General features: G+C 45.9%; 1 protein-coding gene across 1 annotated transcript; it reads right to left on the reverse strand.

Moving 5' to 3' along the window:
• Window positions 1-323: 323 nt before the first annotated feature.
• On the reverse strand, window positions 324-3,294 carry CHST2 (carbohydrate sulfotransferase 2). The gene has a single exon (XM_083614997.1). The coding sequence runs from the start codon at window positions 2,171-2,173 to the stop codon at window positions 848-850; it is 1,326 nt and encodes a 441-aa protein (XP_083471123.1). The 5' UTR covers window positions 2,174-3,294; the 3' UTR covers window positions 324-847.
• Between the last annotated feature and the right edge of the window lie 20,286 nt (window positions 3,295-23,580).

Genomic DNA, 23,580 nt, shown 5'->3' on the forward strand with positions numbered 1-23,580 from the left:
CAAAAGGCTGTAATGTTATCGCTATGGAAGTTTAAAACTATTTCAGTTCTACTTTTTTTTCGCAACCTGGGAGTATTTACTAAAAAGTTCCTGTAAATACGTCTATCTGCCACTAAAACCTCCACCTGCACAGAGTCTGTTAAGTGTACTTTTTAACATCCCTAACTTTCGTAGGGATGGTTGCATTGTAAAACACGCAGCCACACGAAATCCACGCTTTCCCAACTGCTATCTCGACAAAACGCAAACAACATTTCTGTAGCAATGCCCTGTAGATTCAAAATGAGCAGAAATCAATATGTGCAACCTCCCAAACAGTTAAGTCATTGTAAAATCAGCATCTTTTATTGATTTCTTTATTAATATCACATTTAAACATTTATACAAAAGTCCAGTCCTCTGAATTCTGTTTTACGGAGTATTCCCCCACCTTACCTTCCTCCTTGCCGCCCCAACCCTCCCCCCACAAAAAAAGAAAACAATGCTTCAGCAATTGTGCAAGTCCTTCATGATCACCATCACAACAAGAAGTATGTATGTAAAGGTTCTGGTACATACTGAATCACGTGCCTTGCACACTTTGGGAGAGGAAAGAGGCCTCACAAATACTCACTGGTGTGTGTGCGTGTGTGTGTTTTAAATTATTGACAGCCCAGCAATGGCGAAACATGGATGTATGTTATCCTCAACAGTCCCTGGAGGATTGTAGTGGTCTTCTTCAATGATATGTCCTCATGAAAGAGCCACATTTTGCTTGCTCTCTGTCTCTCAGGTAAACATAATTCTCAGCAAAGTTGTAACCCGCTCTCCAATCCAACCCCTTTTCTGCAGAAGGCGTGCAGCCCATTCACAACCTTGGCTTCCTGAGCAAGGTTTTGCTGAGGTCCTTGACTTCTTCTGGGCCGTTGACTCTCTCATAGCCTAGAATGGCCATGGGCTGGTGGCAATACTCCTCAACTTGCTTGATCTGCAGAAAGCTTAGCGCTGTCCTCCAGGCATTCACTGCCTGGCTAGCATTCCTGGCAGAAACCACAAAGGGCTTGGAAGAGTATCCAGGCCCACTGGTCATGTTGAGAGCAAACTTCTCCATCTCTGGGCTCACCGCTAGGTTGACAAACCCGTACACCTGCCGCAAAGTCTTGATGGGGTCCACTACCAGGTCCTCATAGCGGACGGCCATGTAGTTACCCTTCAGCCAGTCGGGCGGGCGCAACGCAGTTTGCAAGGTCTTGGCCATGCTCCCGCAGATCACCTCCATGGCCCCTAAGGCGTGGTAGTCGGAGCCACCTCCCCCTTCCTTCTTGCTGTTCAGCTTGTGGCCAGCATCCAGGAAGGGCATGCGATGGATCCGCGGGTCCCTGCTCCTCACCACCTGCAGGCTCTCACGGATCAGCCCATGGCGGGACTTGATCCTGGAGCTGGCCACTGCGCGGGGGTCCCGGACCAAGTGGATGACTTTGAGAGCCAAGGAAGGGTCTTGCATGAGCGGCGCCAGCACTCCGATATCGAAGACCCTCACGCCCTTGATGACCAGAGTGTGATACTTGAGGCACTCTTCCTGGAGGAGGTGCAGCTGCTGCGGAGGGCACTTCTTGCACAGCTTGTCGTCCACCATGCCCACCACTTCCTTGCGGTAGGCTGGGCAGAGCGGCGAAGAGCAGATCACTTTGTTGGTGGCCGCCCCGAAAATGCCCAGTGTGGTGAGGTTCTTCCCTGCCCCAGCCGTGCTGTAGAGCTGGAAGACGGAGAGGTCGCAGCGGTACAGGGAACTCAGCATGTCCCGCGCCGCGCCTTGCAGGGAGACGGCGTCGCCCGGGTACAGCTTCTGCCACACATGCCACACCGGCTCGTAGAGAAAGAAAACCTCCGGGTTCTGGTTGAAGAGCTCCCCGAAGAACGAGGAGCCCGACCGCCACGTGGTGAAGATGTAGACCAGCTGCCGCTTGCGGGCGAGGGGCACGGGGGGCCCGTAGAGGGCCCGAGTGTCCGACCGGGACTGGTAGGTGTAATAAGGCAGCTGCTGAGGGTAGGGGGTGCGGCGGGCGGGCGAGGGCTCGCTGCACTGCTGAGGCCCCTTGTGCCACTTATAGTCCAGCAAGTTGAGCATCGTCAGGAGCAGGAGGAGCACATAGCCCAGGCACAGCACCAGCGCCTTCCTGCGGAACACCTTCATGCCGGCGGAGGTTTGGAGCCAGGGCAGGGGAACCAGCCCTGCCAACTGTTGCACATCACAGGCAGGCGCTTGGGCCAAGGTGGGTCCGGGCGCCCAGGGGCTTTCTCCCGGGCAGAGAGGGCATGTCCCCGTATCTCAGGGAAGCTGACTGTCCTTGGAGGCAGCCCCTCGTCGCCGCTGTTCTCCTGGGTGCCCACTGCACCCTGCTGGGCATGGGCCAGCTCCCCCCTCCCAGGGCTCTGTGGAAGCAGAAGCCGCTGTTCCCTAGCTACCTTCCCAAGCTCTTTTCTTCGCAGGACTTGGGAGCAGCCCCCCAGCGCCAGCAGATGCCCAGCCAAGCGGGCAGAGAGGAGGCAGAAGAGGAGGAGGAGGGGACTGCTCTGCACCAAGTTAACGCATCATCCCAGCAAAGGGATGGCGCTCAGTCAGTTCCTCCGCCAGCCCGAGGAGTTTCCGCTCTGCAGCCCAAGCGCCAGGCGGGGAGCGGAGGCAGAGCCAGGGGAGCGGGGAAAGTTGCAGAGGCCCCCGTCGAGCCGCCGATCTCCGGAAAAGTGCATTGCGCCTGATTTTTTGTGGGTCGTTTTCCTAGGGGTGGGTGGCGGGCGCAAGCGAAGCAGCCGAGGCTCCCTCCTCCTGCGCGCCCGGCTCAGCCTGGGTCCCCCACCCGCCTGCCTGCCTTGCGCCGATGCGGGCTGGTCCAGGAGGCTCTGGCCGGAGGAAGAGGAAAGAGACGAGGCCGGATGCGGGGATCCGCTAGGGCGATGCGAACGGCTCGCTGGAGAAGATCCCTCCGACTTGCGTGCTCCCGCCGCGGCTGCCCATCGCTCCCAAGCGCCCGCCAGGCACTCGATCCAGTCGGAGGGGAGGAAGAAGAGGAGGAGGAGAAAGAACCGGCCTCCCAGCAGCAGCAGCAGCAGCAGCCGGCGGCGGCGAGGTCTCTGCAATGCTCAGGCGGCGCCGCTCCATCGCCAGCCCATGGAGACTTTGGGAGCGAAGCACTTCTTTGCCCGCCAGGCAGAGAGCGCGACGCAATCGGAGCCCAGAGGCACCAGCAGCGGCGGAGGCGGCAATAGCAGCGGCGCTTCAGCAGCGACGCCCGTCCGGCTCGCTTCCCCCTCTGCTGAATGGCCGAGGAGCTGCAGCCTCCAACGCAGCCGCCCGCGCCCGGCCCCCGCGGCCCTCTCCGGGCCTCCTCATTGGATGCTGCGCCTGCCACTCCTGCCGCTGACTCCCCTGCCCCTCCCCTCCCTTCCCCGGGTCAGGGATGCTGCTGGGTGTTTAAGGCTCTGCCGCGGAGCCTGGCTGGCTGGCTGGCCGGCTGGCAAGGATGGGCAGCTCTGCTCAGCTGGCTGCCCGCATCGCCACAGGGCTCCCCCTCCCGCCCGTGTGCCGCCTGCTCCCACTCCAGTCCGCCCCGCCACACAATCCCCTCCGTTGGGAGATGGGCGCTGGGGAAAGTTTTCCCAAAGTGCAGCCAGCTGAGCTTCTCTGCAAGTCCCGAAAGGAATCTTTCATTGCTGCTTCTTTCCAAGGAAACGCAGGCCAGCATGCTCGCGTCAGACAGTCCCGTTCTGTAAGGAATCCATTCAGCACATTCCGCTTTTCTTTTTAGAAAAGTTTCGTCCTATTGCTGCTGCTGCACCTTCAAGACACCAGCATGAACAGCAGTAGACGTGTGGAATGTTGACACGCGTTTAAATCAGGTTTTTAATTTACCGTTGGTTTTAATTGTTTTCGAATGCTTTAAATAGTTGCTTTTAATCTTTTTATTTGGGGGAGGGGCGGTAATTTCATTGTTGTATTCTTTTTATATAAACAGCTTTGGGGTTTCCTTACAACCGAGCGGGATATACATTTCGTGAAAAACAGCCCCAGCAACAAAATCGTTGCTGTTTCTAAACAACCGTGTTAAACTCATGCAGGATACGGTAGAGTCAGGCAGACAGGCAAGCTGAAAACGCAGAACAATTTCGTGCACACCTGCAAAAGATTGCTATCGGCACATTCCTGGGCGTGCTTGCACAGAAGTAAGTCCCACTATGTTGAGTGGGATTTCATCTCTGGAAAGAGTGCATAGAATTGCAGCCTGAAAGATGTGGTATGTTCATGTACAAACATAAGAAACTGCTGAGAGTGAGATGATCCATGAGATGCTTTTGCTACTTAGGAGTATAGGAAACTGCCATCTGCCAAGCCAGATCATCAGTCCATCTAGCTCCATAATGTCTACACTGACTGGCAGTGGCTCTCCAGGGTTTCAGGCAGGGGATTTATCCAGCTGTACCTGCAGATGTCAGGAATGAACCTGGGACCTTCTGCATCCATTGCAGATGTTCTATCCCTGGGCTTCAGCCCTTCTCCTATTTAAAATGGGCCGGACAGCTATCCTAAGATTGCGTTTTTTGCCTGTTGCCCCCAGATAAGAATCTTGAGGCACTTTAAAGGCTGACAGGTTATTTGAAGAAGAGTTTGGATTTGATATCCCACTTTATCACTACCCGAAGGAGTCTCAAAGCAGCTAACATTCTCCTTTACTTCCTCCCCCACAACAAACACTCTGTGAGGTGAGTGAGGCTGAGAGACTTCAGAGAAGTGTGTCTAGCTCAAGGTCACCCAGCAGCTGCATATGGAGGAGCGGAGACGCGAACCCGGTTCACCAGTTTACGAGACTACTGCTCTTAACCACTACACCACACTGGCTCTCTTTTGAGGCATTGTGGATTATAGGACATTCCATAAGATGCACTGAGTTGGCCGCAACGAAACTAAATACTTAGCTCCAGAGATGGTGGTGGTTGTGAACATTTTGAAAGATGAGACTGAAAAGTCAGTGCCGACATTCCAAAAGCAGAGGTATCTTATATTAGTCATTAAGTGAAGTAAACAAGAAACAAAGGGAAGATGTTCCCACACTGTAATATTGCATCTCTTACGTTTTTCATGCAGCAGCTGGGTCCAACCCTGAATGCAATGCAATCAGGTCTGTATAGTATGTATGTGATAAGGGGATGGGGGTGGATAGGGTTGGGCTAACTTAAAGTCCCACTGATTTCAGTGGGTCTGGCTTAAGTCTGGATCCAGCCCTTATTCATGTAGAATGTCATTTTTACATGCATACACCCACTCTAAAATTGCATCTTTGGAGGAGGGGGGAATGCATCTTCAAAATACACACAAGTCCAATGAAAGAGAACTCTTTGTGGTCCAAACTACATTGTTTTGTCTCTTTGAACTTCGGTGCTGCCTGGATACAGATATAAATTTTACCATATTGAAAAAAGAAAACTGCCTGACAGGTATTCAAAATTATACTATTAATTCAGGCTATGCTTGCTGGAAAACAGTATGGATTCATTATACATTAAAAACCTAGATTTTGATGAGCATATCCAGGAATGATATACTTATGGTATTGGATTTTAGAATGTAACTCAGACTCACATATTCTGCCAGTTGCAAAGGCCCTCAACATTTCACCTGCCCTCCAGCTTGCATTTTTCCTCTACATCACTGCAAGGCTATCCTACAACTCCTTATTTAATCTGAGTATAAAGAGGCTTTCACTATTCCTCATTTGCTTACACAGATTTTAAATTGCTTCCTTTGTGTTTCACATGGCATGCATTGTGGTTTTGATGCATTCACCTTCAATGTTTAAGCAAGTAAATATTTATTCTCTGTAAACATAGAGATCCGGGTGCCACATTTACACATATTTCAAACATACCATTTGCATTCCAGTTGTTTCTGGATTATCCTGAACTAAAATGTTATTCTGTAAAGAAGTAGCATTTAAACTAAGGTTACACTTCACTTCAGGCACCAATCTTCTGATTTAATTTCTCTTTTAGTTGCATTTTCCTCAAACCAGTGGTAGTCCCACCTCCTCCTGTTGGGAAAAGTTACCTCTGGTTACATTTGGTCTTGTCAAGCGAGTCTATCTGCTCAGTGCTCCATTTCTTATCCAGGAGTCTTCCTGGAAACAACACGATGCTGGGGGCAAGGGGAGCTCTACATAACGAGCCTGCCATCAAATCACGGAACTGTAGAGTTGGAAGGGACCACAGGGATCATTTAGGCCAACCCCCTGCAATGCAGGAATCTCTTGCCCAAGTAAGTTTTTATCTGTGCTTTTTGCCATCCAATGGAGGCTAGTCCATTAGGCCAAGGGGAACACTGTCCCACCAACTTCAGTGTGCTCTCAGCCAGGCTCCGCCTGCCTCCCTTCTTACTTGCAGCCCGATCAGATGGGAGGAGGATGGAAACAAAGCTAGTTGTTTCTGTGGGTCTCTGTTTTTCTGTGAATTTCTGTTCTCACAGAGTTTGGTCTTCAGTGTTTGTAAATCCAATTTTCAAAAGAAAAGCAATAAAAGAGAAAGAGAAAACCACACAGAGCTGAAAGAGGAAGTAGGAAAAGCGATGCTCATCCCACTTCCTGTTTCAGCCTTATGTGCTTGGATAAGCATTGCAAGGGCCAGTAGTCCAAGCGTCTCTCTCTCTCTCTCTCTCTCTCTCTATCACCTCTATCTGTTTCTGGGATAATGCCACCATCACCACTTCATGATGAAGGGGGTCAGTGAATGGGTGGGAGAGGGGGACTCACAGGCTTTGTGGGCAGCCAAGGAAGTACTCGAGAGCACCATGATACCCGCAGACGCCAACACTGGGGACCCCAGAGATGGACCAACAGCTGTTCCCTGCACAGGGGATATTTTCAGATGCCTCACCCTTTCTATAGCCAGACTAAGGAAGCTTACAGTGTGTTAATCATTGTGTTCAGTTAATCACAGATTGAGATATGTACGCCGAAGTGTAATATCCTAATCCTAAACTTCAGCAATTGCAGTAACAGAGTTGCCTTTATTAAGAGAGTCCCACTTTTTCACTCTTACGGCGAGTCTTCCCTGGTCCCTTTCAAAGTCCTGTGTCAAATCTTTATCCCTTGGCTTTCATCCTGCCTAGTTTTGTATGCAGTTCTGGCTCAGACTCAGCAACCTCATTAGCTTTCTGAAGCAGGCTCATTTTCCTTGCATAAATGCATTTTTGCTCATGTGAAGTTCTGCCTTCTACTGAATTAACAGTAAGCTGCAAAATATGATTGATCTAGCTTTCGTAGATGTATCGGTCTTTGCATTTTAACTGTCTTCTTTTGTTAACACACGACTTCTCTGTTACAATATTGGTATATGTTTTGTCTTCAGTGTTGTATCGTATTATCTATTCTGCAGAAGGATATGTGGATCATAACAGCAAGGTTAAATGGGAAATTCAGATTTGTATTGCAGACTATATTATTCACTTGTTTTCGCCATCTGCCCCCTCTGGTGTCCAAATCGTTCCTGCTTGGTAAGAAAATGAGGATTCGGTGCCTTATTCAGGCAGTTTTAAAGAAACACCAGTCCATTGTCAAGCCACTGCCTTTAACTATAACATTTTTAACTCCATGAAAAAAAGGGAAATAGACAGAACACAATCCCATTCACGTCTACTCAGAAATAAGCTCATCGGGGCTTACTCCGCAGAAGTAAGAGAGTTCAAAAGTGCAGCCTAAGGTTTACCTGGGAGTAACCTTCCCTGAACGCAATAGGATTTACTTCTGAATAAAAATAAAAAATATTATTATTATTATTATTATTATTATTATTATTATTATTAATAGATGTCACTAGGATTTCGCACTAGAGTGCAAACCTAGGCATGTTTGCTCTGGAGTAGCACTGTTTTCAGCAGGGACTTACCTTCTAGTGTGCATTTTAAGATTGCAGCCTTAGGGGATGCCTTGTCACAGAAATCATTATGTAACAAACTCCCCTGAAAGTTGGAGGAGCTAATCAATAACATCCTTTTCATTCCTATTTCAATTAAATAACATGGAGCTTATATTTCCCATTTGTCCATTATAACTTTATTTTCTCTTTTTATGTTTCTTAATATGAATTTATTATATTTATGCCTTGCTTTTGTATCCATCATGTTTCATTTACTGCTGCCAGTAGCTCCTTGGAGGAGAAATTTAGGAATCAGCTCTGAACTATCTCCCTTCATATGAAGACCCTGCCCCTAAGATTGGTAGCTTTTATTTAAACCAAGCCCCTGTGTCCACTTGGAGTGCAGCAAGAGAAATTAGGGTCGGGTTAGCAATTCATTTTTACTGTTAATCTTGAGAGGGGGTTATTATCATTTAATAGTTGTTAATTTATTATTTACAATTATAGACCACTTACTATCCGAAAATTTCAAAGCAGTTTATCATAGATTTAAAAAAGCATATATATATAAAATACAATAAAAACATGTCAAGTGATTGACATAATGGCAGGACAAATGCATAAACAGCATGCCTGTACGTAAACAAACTCAATAGAAATGAAACCAGAGAGCATAATATAAAATTCATCGAACATAACACACATTTGATATGTATCCATTAGGTGTGGCTGTTCCATCTTGTATACTAGGAGTAGCCAATGTGTTGCCCTGCAGATGCTCCCATCAGTCTAGGCCAGCATATTCAATGGCCAGGGACGGGGTGGACCTGGGTCATATAGCACCCTAGGCAAGGCCAAAAGTTTCCCCCTCCCAGCCCTTGTGGTGCCTTCCAAAAGTCTGGTAAGGGAGGCACCAGGCTTTGGGAAGGAGGGTCCAAGAGCCCTCTTGCTTCCTTCCCAAGGCTGAGAAATCTTTGGGAAGGAGGCCGGGGTACCTCAGGCCTCTGTCAGATCCTTCACAAAGTAAGCGCTTACTGGGTGTTTTTATCTTGTATTTTATTCTGTGAACATCCCTGAGATCTTATGATGAAGGGCGGTAAATAAATTTAATTACATGATGATGTTGTTGTTGTTGAGGATGATGATAATAGGCTTTGGGAAGGAGGCAGGAAGGCACCCTCTTGGGTTCCCTTCCAACTCTACAAATCTATGGTAGGGATGTGGGTGGCGCTGCGGTCTAAACCACTGAGCCTCTTGGGCTTGCTGATCAGAAGGTTGGCAGTTTGAATCCCTGCGACAGGGTGAGCTCCCGTTGCTCTGCCCCAGCTCCTGCCAACCTAGCATTTCAAAAGGATGCCAGTGCAAGTAGATAAATAGGTACCACTGTGGCAGGAAGGTAAACAGTATTTCCATGTGCTCTGGCTTCCGTCATGGTGTTCCGTTGCGCCAGAAGTGGTTTAGTCATTCTGGCCACATGAGCTGGAAAACTGTCTGCAGACAAACACCAGCTCCCTCGGCCTAATAGCAAGATGAGCACGCGACCCCATAGTCGCCTTTGACTGGATTTAACCATCCAGGGGTCTTTTACCTTGTATCTTTTACAAATCTATGATTCTATTACAGTGGTACCTCGGGTTACAGACACTTCAGGTTACAGACGCTACAGGTTATAGACTTCGCTAACCCAGAAATGGTACCTCAGGTTAAGAACTTTGCTTCAGGCTGAGAACAGAAATCTGCAGCGGTGGCGCAGTGGCAGCGGGAGGCCCCATTAGCTAAAGTGGTGCTTCAGGTTAAGAACAGTTTCAGGTTAAGAACAGACCTCCAGAACGAATTAAGTTCTTAACCCAAGGTACCACTCAGACACAATGGACTTGGCAGTGTTGCTCGACTATACTAGTAGGCCACCTGCTCAGGAAAAAAAATAGGGTGTATGCTCTGTTTATCACACTTGTCTTCACCTCTTTGTGTGGCAACACTTGCTGCACTGCTCAGGCCAAGACTTTGTAAAACACCCCTCAGAGAAGCCTCTTTTCTTTAGCTACAGATGTGTCCACAGCTGGTTTATACTAGCAGACACAGTTTGCCAGATAACTTTTACACATTTGTTTTTAACAGGCTCAGGCGTTCAAAAGCTCCAGGGAGAATTTTCCATGTGGCTTTCCAGCAAAGCCCAATAAAAGGAGCAGAACCTTCTGTGGCCATTCTGCTTTCACTTACTGAAGGACCACGTTCTGGGTTAAACACTTCTGATCCTCTTCCCAGATCTTAGCATATACTAAGGCCAAAAAAAAAAGGAATAGTTAATAATTTATCTAACAAACGCAACCTATTTTTCTGCTTATTGAATATTTATGGGCAGATAACGTTTCTTCAAAACATTCGCATTAATTGGAAGTAGTCCATGAATTTTGTGGGGGGTTTAAAATCACAGGAACATCCTTCAGTATTTACTGTGGGTCTCATTCTTCCTCCAATACATTTGTGCTACATTGTCCTTCATCTCTCACCACTGCTAGAGGTGAAGGGCCACTCTACACATTAGCTGCACTTTTCTTACACAGAAAGAAGTTATAAAAGGCAGGCCCCAGAGGACATAAGTCCTTTTTGTATGAGTCAGCTTCCCATCTACACTTGCATTTTATGCAAAAGATGATGAAGTAGGAAGGGCAGTAGCACAATGATGAATCTGCTTGGCTCACAGAAGATCCCAGGGTCAATTCCCAGCATTTAAGAGAGTGGTTGGTGCTGTGGTCTAAACCACTGAGCCTCTTGGGCTTGCTGATCAGAAGGTTGGCGGTTCGAATCCCCGCGACGGGGTGAGCTCCAGTTGCTCTGTCCCAGCTCCTGCCAATCTAGCATTTCAAAAGCACACCAGTGCAAGTAGATAAATAGGTACTGCTGTGGCGGGAAGGTAAATGGTGTTTCTGTGTGCTCTGGTTTCCATCACGGTGTCCCGTTGTGCCAGAAGTCATGCTGGCCACATGACCCAGAAAGCTGTCCGTGGACAAACGCCGGCTCCCTCAGCCTGAAAAGCAAGACGAGTGTCACCAGGGCTGTCTTAAGTACGGTATATCTTGCGCCATAGTGCAAAGATCCCTCCAGCCCCCCCCCCCAGTTCCCAGAGTTGCCAACCTTTTTACAGCGCTGCTGGCAGCTTTGCGGGGCTGGAGGAGGCAGGCAGTGGCGGGAGGGCAGCTCCTCCGGCGGGGAAGAGGCGGAGGCTCTGGGTGCGGTGCTGCTTCAGCAAGGCGGGCAAGGGCGGTGAGCTGATGCCAGGAGGCGCCGCACCCAGCCTCCGCCTCTTCCCTGGCGCCCTCCAGAACTTGGCGCCCTGGTGCCTCATGCCACTTACTTCTATGGACAAGAAGCCCCTGAGCGTCACACCCCACAGTCGCCTTTGACTGGACTTTACATTTACCTTTTACCTCAGCATCTCCAGGTTGGGCTGGGAATGTCCTTTGTCTGAAACCCTGGAGTGCTGCTGCCAGTCAGGGTAGACAATATGGAGTTAGATGGGCTGATAGCCTGACATGCTATACATCAGCTTCTTATGCTCGTAAGCAGCTAAAGGACTTCATGAGTCCCATTAGGGGCCAGCGGGGGCAGTAGGCTGCTCAGCCCTATATCCCAGGTGGGATCACCTCACTTTCACTGTTCCACATAAACTGTCTTGAGCATTGTATCGGGAAATTTTTAATGTGTGACGTTTTACAATTTTTTATATGTGCTGTAAGCTGCCCAGAGTGGCGGGGGAAACCCAGCCAGATGGGCGGGGTATAAATGATAAAATTATTATTGTTATTATCATTATCATAAATCACCTAAAATTGCTTTCCCCTTCTCCCTCTCATTACTTTTTCCTCATGTGTCTTTTTAGATTGTTACCTCAGACCAGGGTCTGCCTTGGTCCTTATTTTTGTAAGCCACTCTGAGAGTGATTTTCGGCTAAAGAACGAGGTATAAACGCCTGAAATAAAATAAAATCAATGAACTGATTCGCATGATCACACTTTCACATGTTTTTTTGGACTCTGCTGTACGACTGAATTAAGTCTATATACCCAGAGGTTGCTTAAAACTGTCAGTAAATTGGTGGCCAATTATTGTAGGTGCTTCACACACAGCCCCTAGCCTAAAAATTAGAGCAGCAAATGTGGGAATTTTCAAACTAATAACTGCTGCAAGGTGAGCAGGCAGGTCTACTTTTTAATCTGTAATGGAACTGTGTAGTTCTGTGTATCCTTTGTGGGACATAGGTATTGTGATACAATGAGCTATTTTAGGTAACACTGCAATCTACTGTTCCATATATTTGTTTCCTGACAACGTGTGGAGTTCATGTCTTACTTCTATTGTAATAATATCTTTGCCATTATAGATGGCTGAAGCATGGTGACTCATGGGTCAGGATTTTGAAAAATATTTATTTTTCTATGATGGGCACCCCTCACACACAGCTTATTTAGAGCTTGAACAGCTAAAGAACAGGTTCCTTCAGAATGGGATTTTCATAGCAGCACCAAGTTGCTGGAAAATAACTCTAATTAACTAAGGAATGTTCAGAAATTGGTTATCTTTCCTTCTAATCTATATTTTAAAAAGCCAGCAGTACTTCCCAACTGATCATTTTCATTCCTCTTGAGACACACGGCACTGATTAACACATTCATTAAGCAGTGGAAACAAAGAAACCATTTGCCTTCTCATGTGAAGAATAATACCTAGGTAAGCTTTCCGTAACCTCGGCCATGCTGACGGGGGTACTGGGTCTGATGGGATTTGTAGTTCAAAATAAGGCTGTCCTAGATCATCATAACCTTGATGGTGCTGTTAGGGGAAATAAATGGTTTTCTAATAAGAGAGGAAAGCAATTAGAAACTTCAGGCAGGCAGCTGTTTTTATGAAGCAGATACTGTCTTGAGGATTTTAAAAATTGCTAACCCTATCTCTTTTGAAATTGTTTTGTATTTTTTATACATTGCAAGCTAACTTGAGTGGCATGTTTACACTAGAAAGCAGGGGCATAAACACTCAAGCAAATAATAATAAATAATAGCTTCATGGTTTGCCATATCACTGTACAGTGAGAAAAGAAATCCTTTATAAGAGGCGAGCAATAGTATACGGAATGGGTAGAATCTCTGCCATTTGTGGTGGAACCCTAAATCCATTGGCATAAATGAGAACGCACCTATGACCCTTGATTTCTTTGCTGAAATTAATGGGCCCATAAAATCTGGGCTGCATTCTAATGGTTTCTCTTTATTTGTCATAGGGGATCCATATTCCGCCAAAAAGGCAATTCTAATGAAACAGCATTCCATAAGAATTTTGCCTACAGAATTCTTGCTGAAATTTCAGCAACACAGCCTTTGTTACATATTTTTAGGGGAAAACATCCCTCTTCTTCCAGTCCTTTGGCTCATGAAACTATCTATGACCTTTTAAACAATTGGGGGGTATTGTTTTTGTTTATTATTATAGTTTATATTTTTTCTGTTTTTTATTTTTATATTGTAAACTGCCCTTTCACAAGGGTTTTTCCACACCAATCAAAGAAAATGCACTCCAAACTCAATTTAGGACCTAGAATTGGGGATGAAGGAGAAATTTTATTCAGTTCACATGTGAAGGCAAATGTCCCTCCCTTAAATCACACTTTCCAAAACAATCTGAAAGCCACAACACAGCCATCCTTCAAAATTTACAGTTCTCTGAATTTGCAGTGCAGCCAGTTGTAAATACATATACCAAATTAAAGTGCACACAAAATGCATATGTCAAGGTAAAGTGTGCACAAAAATGCACATTTAGTGACAATAACATATAAAAATGCATCAGGGAAAATATAAATATTTGAGAACATGTGCGGTGCAAAAATGTATATATTAAGTGAAATTGCATACCAAAAAGTCTGTATTAGAGAAAATGCACACTAAATCCTGGTTAATTTTCATGTGGCTCTTTTAAATAATAATAATGATGATGATGATAATGATATCACAAACTAGTGCGGAAGACTGAGCTTAAAATTTCAAAAATTAGAAGCTGAGGAAAACAAAATATGGCAGATCCCGCTCCCCTCTTCTTCAGATGATACTTACTCAAGTCTGTTTGGAAAAGATTGATGAACTTCATGCAGCCTTGCTAAATGGCATGAACTAGCAGGACAACGGGGAGGAGGAAGAGGATCCCGGCGAGGGTTTTAGCTGGGACTGGGACATACCAGGGCAAGCTGAAGAAAGGGAATAAAAGATGGGTGTAGGAAGTACTCACAGGATGATGGGGGATGGCAAGGGGATGGAAATCAGTGCACGGGAACCAGATTAACAGGACCCATCACGAACATGGCAGGCTCTGAGACTTAGGGAGCAGTGGGAGGGGTGCTCCAGGAAACTGAGGCAGGCAAGGGCCCACAGCCCAGCTCCCTAGCTGGCCAGGTGGGGCTGGCTAGCTTTGGGAGGAAGTGTGTGATTCCTAGGCTGGAGTAGGCTTGGAACAGGTGAGAGTCATATGCCTCATCAAGCCCAGATGCTGCAATCAGCATGCAAAGTTCCAAAGGGTAGCAAAGCTGAGGTGCTGTGTCTGCTCAACTGCCCATGTTGAGGGACCTCTGCTTGGATGTTGTGAGACTGTGGTTCACTTTGGACTTGTGGACTGACCCTGGACTGGGAACTCAACATACTGATTTGCAGCCAGGTAGGCCAGGGGTTCAGAACACGGGGGAGGGGCCTTAATTTATGAATGGTATTCATTGATGGTTTTAGTTAAGGAAGAACTTGCACTTTAGCAATAAAGAAGGGACATGAACAGCTTGCAAAGAGCACAAATCCAACAGCTTTGCTTTTAGAAAAAAACATTTGGATGTCTTGGACAGTTATCTTATGCTATGGTTGCCATACTTCCGGAATATCCCTGACATAGCTGGTATTCCGCCATTGGAAAAAGTGTCCGGGCAGAAACTGGTGAATTTCCTTAAAAATAGTTCAGAAACTTCATTTAAAAAAAAAATCTGCAAAAAAATCTCAACAACTTTGCCTTATGCCTTTGCACATGTGCCTATGCAAGATTGTTGCCAGTAGGCCAAGTTCATGATCTCGAATAAACATCCTTCATAGACTAGTCAGTTTTAAAATATCCCATACTGAGATATCAGGAGATGCAGACGAGAGGAGAATAGTTTATCCTTCACTGAACCAGATTCACAGCTGCACTACCAATTTGACACCAGAGGGAACAGCATCTATTTTCAGTCTCTATGAAGATGTGGCAGTTCAGCAGCTGCGGTCACAGTAGGACTGAGTTGTGTTGTTTGAATTTAAAGGCCATGCTCAGTAGAACAAAAAATAAAATAAAATCAAGGCCTTTTGTTGAACCTGCTTCTTCAGAAAAGTCTTCCCTGAGTTACTCTAAACTTGTTTGTTCTGCTGAAGGCCTAGTCACTTCCCTGTGCCATAGCCACTATTCACACATCCTTCAGTGTTTCATAGATGAAGACGGAGACACACTTGTAATAACACTAGGCTTGCACACCGAGAATCACGGAGAATCTCCCCCACCACCATTACACAGTGCTGAAGGCTCTTTCCTATCTGATGCACATTGTGTTCATTTGCTCTCAGCGACTGCCTGCCCCGCAGTGTCTTCTGCAGAAAGTGTTTACCTGCTTGTACTTATTCTAGAATCATTATAGAATCACTGCAATTCAAATATGTTCATCAATATTTGGTGGGAAGGGGATGGAAGGGTGATATTCTACCGAGTGCTTGAGATCAGGGTGCCTGCTGAGTAGGTAGAACACGAGACTCTTAATCTCAGGGTCATGGGTCCGAGTTGGACAAAAGATTTCTGCAGTCCTGCGGGTTGGACTAGATGACCCTCGTGGTCCCCTCCAGCTCTACGTTTATAAGTTTTACCGAGAGGAGACCCATTGAAATTAATGACCCTAACTTAGCCATGTTCTTTACTTTAAATGGATCTACTCTGAGTAAACCTTCGTTGAACACTCTTCCTTGTGTCCATGAGCAAGCATGTTTATATGCAGGGCTTCTGTCAGCACCCAACAAGCTTAGGCTGCTCCTGGAGCCCCATTGCTGATGGTGTCCCCTTTTCCTTGCACTCAAAGTACTGTTGGATAGTTTAGAGAACTACCATTTAATTTTCCCACAATGCCCTGAGAAATAGGAATTGGCATCACTCCAGGGCACTGTGGGAAATCAAAATGGAGGTTCCAAGACACCCTGTGTTCATTGGAGCAGTTTGCCTGCCTGCAGGTGAGCCACCACAGCTCATAAGGGAGGCCACAGACATAGAAGGGGGATGCTCCAAAGGCCACTATGCTGAAGGCCCCCCAAAACCTGGAACTAGCCCTGTTACATGGGCATCAACTAGAGACAAGATATATTAGCTTTCCCATGAAGATTTGAGTCTGGAGAGGGGACTAAAGCTTGAAGAACTGTAGTGCATGCTTGTATACATTTTTTTTTTTTAAGTATTCAAAACATCGCACCAAGAGGAGAAATGAAACATCCTAGAGTTAGGTTGTACATCACTGGGACTGATGGATAGAGATAGTTAGTGTATATGGGTTGTATCCAATGTTGCTCAAAGGCTGCATACATACCGTATAATGAAATCACATGACTTCCACCGAAGAATCCTGGGAACTGTAGTTTTCTCCTCTCAGAGCTGCAATTCCCAACACCCTTAGTAAAATACAGTTTCTAGGTCAGGCTTCCTCAAACTTGGCCCTCCATATGTTTTTGGCCTGCAACTCCCATGCTCCCTAGCTAGCAGGACCAGTGGTCAGGGATGATGGGAATTGTAGTCTCAAAACATCTGGAGGGCCGAGTTTGTGGAAGCCTGTTCTAGGAAATGTGTTTTAATTGTATAGTGTTGTCAGAGGCTCAGGAGCAGAAGAGCAGGGGAGAGAGCAAATAGAGAGCGGAGGAGAGGAATCAGAGGGGAGCGTAGGGGAATATGACAGTGGACCGAGAGATTCCATGAGCTTCTCCAGCGAATCTGAAGATTCCCAGGAGGGGGCGCCTATGGTAAGGGCGAGGCGAATCCCAGAGGGGACGATCCATAAACAAGGAACCAGAGGGGAGTCCCAAGGGAGTAGCGGAGCAGTAGGGCCAGTTCCCCCACCAGAGCACAGTGGGGGGGAAGAGTCACGTGAGTCAGGACCAGCTTCTCCTCCATCGGGGAGTGGGGAGACGGAGGGAAGGCCAGGTCCAGCTAGCCTCCCCGAAAGGGGGAGCAGTGACACAAGTGTAACGGTCAGAAGGAAAGTGGGAGGCTGCGCGCGCGCGCCAAGTTCAAATGTGGAGGAGCGCGGGACAGCAGAAAACCCGGATTGGGAGCCAGGTCCTAAAGCCCGAAAGAGGGGGGGGGAGGAGTCGGGAGAATCAGCGTCAGAAGAATCTCGGAGGGCTGAGACTCCGACTAGCAGAAGGACCCAGAGAAAGAAGGAACAGAGGAAAAGGTGGAGTAAGGCTAGAATCGTAAGCTGGTGTCAGGGGGGAGGAGATTCAGATGGGAGTTCTACGGTCTGACGGACAGATGTAGCGTTGCACGCTGCGCGTCTAGAAATGAGACTGAACTTCAATAAAGACTTTTAAACTTGGGCAAGGAGCAGCGTTGGTCTTGTGTGAGCTGGGACCTTGGGCAGCGCTGACAAGTGTATACACAGACCTACTCAGAGCAGACCTGTTGAAAAACAATGAACATGACTGATCTAAGTCCATTAATTTCAATGGTTCTACTCTTGCTAATCATGGCTTAGTTGGATACCCTTTTGTATTTACTATCAATTCCTGACCTCTCTTTTCAATCCCAATTTTGGCTAATGGAGATGGTAAGCTATCTGCAAGTCCAAACATCTCTAGTCTGTTCCTATATCGCTTTGCAAACTATGGAGGGTTTATTGGCATATTTAGATAGTAAATTAGATATGTAAGCCAATGCAAGCTGTTGAACTTGTGATATAGTGATACTTCCTTGAAAAAGACATTCAATGCTTCCAGATGCTAGGCCAGCACCAACAATAAATAACTCTTCAAAGAGCAAGAACGAAATGGGGAAAGATGTGATGCCCATCCGGAGCAATGCAATGGAAAATATGCCTTGAGAATCTGTGGTTACCACCCACTGAGATTTAGCAACCTTAGCAGTTCCGTCTAATAAAATGGAGAATCTTTTGTCTGTCATCTCGGGCACAAAGAGCTCTCCATCACTGGGGAAATCCATACTGGAAGAAAAGAACACTGAGCAGTTATGAATGGCAACATCTGTTAGTAAAGCTTCTGTAAAGAAACAGCAAAGTACCAGCTTGGCTTGCAAGCCCTCACATCTTCACAGCTAAGGCAGGTTTCAGCTGCTGCCGGTCAGCAAAGAATCTGAATCCACATTCCAGGGAAATAATTTGCAGCATGTTGACAGCATACAGGCAAAGTTTCAACCCCATGCAAATTAAAATAATTGAGCCATAAACCTTTGACAAAATGATTTAAAGGGTTTACTTGTGACTTCTAATTCCATATGCTTAACCTATTCAGGCTTTATTATTAATTTGATAGCTTTTTTTTTTTAACAGCCTAGTCTATGAACTAGTGTACCAGCAAACAACTGTTTAGTGTGGGGGTTTGGTTGCAAACCTATGGATCTATGTTGCCATTCATTTGGAAGGTAGTTGCTACTACCATGCTAGAAATAGATGCCGCTATCAAACTCCACACAGCAGTGCCACTTAAACCTGTTCGTGGAACTATTAAATAGTTATTGACATGGTGGGACAGGAGCAGAACTGGAAACAACTTGTCTACAAAAAATCCTGAAAGCATGCTACTTGAAATGGAACACATATGCACATCCTTATTGGTCAGGTCCGGCCCTACCATTAGGTGAGGCAAAGTGTGGTAGCTGCCTCAGGCCGCAGTTTATCCTGACTGTTTTTCTCCAGAGCCTCTCCAAAGCAGAGATAATCAGCCTGCGCACGTAGCTCTTCGTGGCTAAATGCAGTGCACGCTCTCACACACACAATAAGGGAAAATATACCTAACATATTACACACCAAATTACACCTTACAGAAAATACTAAACTCTGGCTTCATCTGGGTTCTTTGGTTTTGGAGAAACTGTATCTTTGGCTCTATTGGAAGAGGAGGCATGAGGCAGGGCCAGCAAAATGAGAAGATCTCCTTGGGTGGCAGGACACACACACACACACACCCCAAAACATTGTACGTGATGGAGATCTCCACTCACGCCTTTTCCCCGGCAGGAATAGGGAGTCCACCATTTTGTGGATCACCTCAGGAACCAAATGTCTTAGGCCAGCCCTGGCAGGAGGCCTAGTGATGTAAGGATTGCATACTGTATTCTCTGTCTGCTTATTTGAAATACAGTCATACCTCATGTTACGTTTGCTTCAGGTTGAGCGTTTTCAGGTTGTGTCTCATGGCGACCCGGAAGTACCCGAATGGGTTATTTCCAAGTTTTGCCACTCGCATGGCGCAGAAAATGATGTCACGCGCATGCGCAGAAGCGGCGAATCAGGTTGTGAACGGGCCTCCAGAATGGATCCTGTTCGCAACTAGAGGTACCACTGTACAACATTCCTTTAAAGCGAAGTCTGTGTATGTTCGGTGATACTATGCACCTTGATTTGGTGTGTGATGGAGGGATTTGCTGCTCCACCTCAGGCAGCAAAATGTTTTGGGCGGTTGGGTGTGCATGTGGGTGGGTTATTTGGTTGCAGGACACAGTATATGGAGAGGGGAAGTCCCGTGGCCTCTGCAGCATGGCTCTGAATGAAATCGCATATTCTCCCAAGGCTGCTGCCACCAGAAGGGAAAGTTACAGGCTCTTAAATACAACGGTTTCAGCTTTATAGCTAATAGAAACATGACACAGAAACATAGAACTGCAGAGTTGTTAGGGACCTAAAGAGTCTCTAGTCCACCCCTCTGCAATGCAGGAATCATAGCTAATAATGCCTTCTCAAACTTTATCTAAACTGTGCACTGAATTGCAGCCATGAGCCTTGATCCTATGCAGTGCTTTTTTTCTTAAAAAAATAAAAAATGTTTAGGGCTACTCTCATTTTCCTACTCATATTGAAATACTGCCCCCTCAATGAGGCCAAACTTAGATTCACAAAATGTTTAGGGGTGTGCGTACCTCTGTGTCCCCTCATAAAAAAAGCACTGATCCTATGTATATGTTCTTTTGATCTTACTGTATTGGTGTGGCTAACTCCTAAGTAAGTGTACATAGGACAACGGCCTTAGTTTCATTTTTAAGTTAGCAGGTATAAGATTGCACTGTAATTCCCACTGAGTGCAGTGGAACTTACTCCCAGGTAAGTGGGCATGGAATTGCAGCCCTAGTTCCTTGGAGCTGTTTAACAAACCCAGCATTATTGGGGGGGGGGTTATATAACATAACAAGCCTTTTCTCCTCCTCACCCCACTGCATATCCTGTTTGTGCAGGATCTAAGATTCAGGCCTTCCTTCTATTGCTGTAGGCAACTTGATATCCAAAAATGCTTGATAATCTTGCCTTGGCAAAAGAGAGACATCAATTATAAATGTCAGCTAGCACCAAGCAATATAGTTCATTTAAGCAATAAACAAGTCATTGTTTCCCCCCGATTTGATACATGCCATAGATAGCCTCAGACGTCAGGAGGACAGACACTAATAGGTTTTGGCAGTCGTAGATATATGACCATTTTCTTAGTTAACGCAGTTCGAGGGCATCCCAAGGGCGGGGGGAACTCTGCTAACAGAATAAAACTTGCAAATTATGGAGGGGAAAAATAGTACATTATTTTATTACGTCCTTTTGGTTAAGGTCCCTGGTGGTGAGGCGGTCAGAATTAAGCATGTAAATCCTATTGATTTCAATACTTTATTTATTTTATTTTTTCGTGGATGTATTTCTTGGTAAGTACCCTTATACAGTGAAAGAGGAGAGCACAAAATATGGTCTGGAGCTTAACATGAAAAAAAACTAAGATCATGGCCACTGGGCCCATCACCTCCTGGGAAATAGAAGGGGAAGATAATGGAGGCAGTGAGAGATTTTACTTTCTTGGGCTCCTTGATCACTGCAGATGGTGACAGCAGTCACGAAATTAAAAGACGCCTGCTTCTTGGGAGAAAAGCAATGACAAACCTAGACAGCATCTTAAAAAGCAGAGACATCACCTTGCCGACAAAGGTCCGTATAGTTAAAGCCATGGTTTTCCCAGTAGTGATGTATGGAAGTGAAAGCGGGACCATAAAGAAGGCTGATTGCCAAAGAATTGATGATTTTGAATTATGGTGCTGGAGGAGACTCTTGAGAGTCCCATGGACTGCAAAAAGATCAAACCTATCCGTTCTTACTGTGCTCACTGGAAGGACAGATCGTGAAGCTGAGGCTCCAATACTTTGGCCACCTCATGAGAAGAGAAGACTCCCTGGGAAAGACCCTGATGTTGGGAAAGATGGAGGGCACAAGGAGAAGGGGATGGCAGAGGACGAGATGGTTGGACAGTGTTCTCGAAGCTACCAGCATGAGTTTGACCAAACTGCGGGAGGCAGTGGAAGACAGGAGTGCCTGGCGTGCTCTGGTCCATGGGGTCACGAAGAGTCAGACATGACTAAACAACTAAACAACAATCCTTACACAGCAGTTAACAATACATATGTTGAAGACACACTTCCTTATCCTGGCCTTTGACACTTGCTCTATATTTTAGGCTCCACTGTGTCCTCTTGACTGTAATATGCTTTAACTGCTTTTCATATTGCAGTTTCTAGTTGTTGCAACCCATCCTGGGATCGCTGAATGACGAGTCGGTAAGGAATATAATAAAATGACAACAAACATCCTGTTTATTGCTTCACCCAAAGACACCTCATTAATCCACAAAGAGGTCAATCCTAAATACAAAGAGCTGGCATAAACCAAGCCAGCATAAATTAAGCCATTGTGAAGTATGCCAGATCCAAACTCGGTTCAAGAACAGGGATGCTGCTGGCTGAGCAAACCTAAGCCTGGCAGAAGGAAAACAAGCCTTTAAATAAAGTTTGAGTGACACCATCCTTTGGCCGGCTTAATGTGTTCCCAGGTCTTGTGACCATGCTGAACAGGCTTAGGATCCAGCCCAAATCTCCCTCCCTCTGTCCTACGGCCACCATGCCTCTGAAACATCCCTTTTCCCAGGGCTTGCACTGGAGTAAGATCCACCAAGTCTGGCTCAGGCTGCTGGGTCCTGGCTGAGACAAGGTGCAGGAGATACACCAGCATATCTCTGGCTGAGCCAGGATGAGGGAATTAAGCCAGCATAGCCCAGCTGAGGTGGGAACCTTCCGGCTCTGTCAGTTCAGGACCACTGGTTCCTAACCTCACTCAGCACAGTGGATCTTTCTTTAGGTTTCTCTCCCTAACCATTAAGTCCCATTGCTTAAAAGTGAATTCTTTCAGCCAAGGAATTAAGTTCATTTCTCTTATTGTACAAAAGTCTCACTGTGCATGTGGAAAAGTAATATCTATAGGGGAAACATATTTCAAATAAGTAACTGAATAAGTACATTTCAAGTCTATTCTAGTCTTATCGGTGTGGAGAAACAATTGTCAATTTCTTGTCACTTCACATTAGCTACATTTTAGTAACATGTTATTTATTTACTTCCAACCTCTTTGCAACCGTAATCCTTTTCAAAGCACTTAATAATTTTATAGCCACATAGGCAAGTGCTCTGGAGCATTTTCTGCAGATAGTTTAATTCCAAAACACAGTTAAATCACCTGGAAGAAGAAAGAGGGAAATGCCAGATTTATCTAAAAAGCAGCCCAGTGGTAGATGTCCCCCCCCCATATGTTTAGTATGAGAAGCTGGGTGGTGGGAAGAACAGAAAAAAGTTCAAGAGATAAAAACAATGACTCCTGATACTAAGACGTATCAATTGATTTCCCATCAGAGGTGTCCTGGAACGCTCAAAGAGCCTGACACCTTTTTTTCCCCTTAATGAGTTCAGAAGTGGTCTATCTAGAGTGACTAAGACATAATAAAGACATACGAAACGAACTGAGATTCTGAGCACGTCTGGCTGTCTCTAGGAATCCTGACATGTTCCTTCCAGCCCAGTTAGGTTCAAAATTGGAGGATAAACAAGGTTTTAAGCAATGGTTCTTTACTACATGTGGGAGCCTGCTGTCATGTCAAATCAAAATTGGGATATTAAATAGCAGAGGTACCTTTCATTTGGAACATGCTGGATTTCTGGCATTCAGTAAAGAGCTTTTTATTTCGGTGGGCATTTTAAGGATGTTTTATGGTTAATTTGAACAGATTTTATTTTTGGTAACCTTACTGCACACCTGCTTAGGCTAAGGTTTTAAGTGGTGTACAAATTGTTGAAATCGGTAGACGTGCAATCTCTTTGCGTTAGCAAATGTCATCAATAGTATTAGTTTCACTACACTGTTTAAATTTGGGGTTCCATTAAGACATCAGCCAATCCAGACAGCTAGCCTGGCATCTGCATTCCATTCACTCAACCAGTGTTCCCCCCATAGAGGCACTTACACAATACTTGAGTGCTAACTGAATGGATCATGCATACTGAAAGTGGAGAGAATGAATGAGTTATGTACTCTAATGAATACGTGCCGAAGGGTTTTCTTACAATGAAAGAGTTATA

This window comes from Podarcis filfolensis (assembly GCF_964270895.1).
Source record: "Podarcis filfolensis genome assembly, chromosome: 5".
Lineage (NCBI taxonomy): Eukaryota > Metazoa > Chordata > Lepidosauria > Squamata > Lacertidae > Podarcis > Podarcis filfolensis.

Coding starts and splice junctions, on each gene's coding strand:
- CHST2 (XM_083614997.1), bottom strand. CDS start 2,173: ATGAAGGTGTTCCGCAGGAAGGCGCTGGTGCTGTGCCTGGGCTATGTG.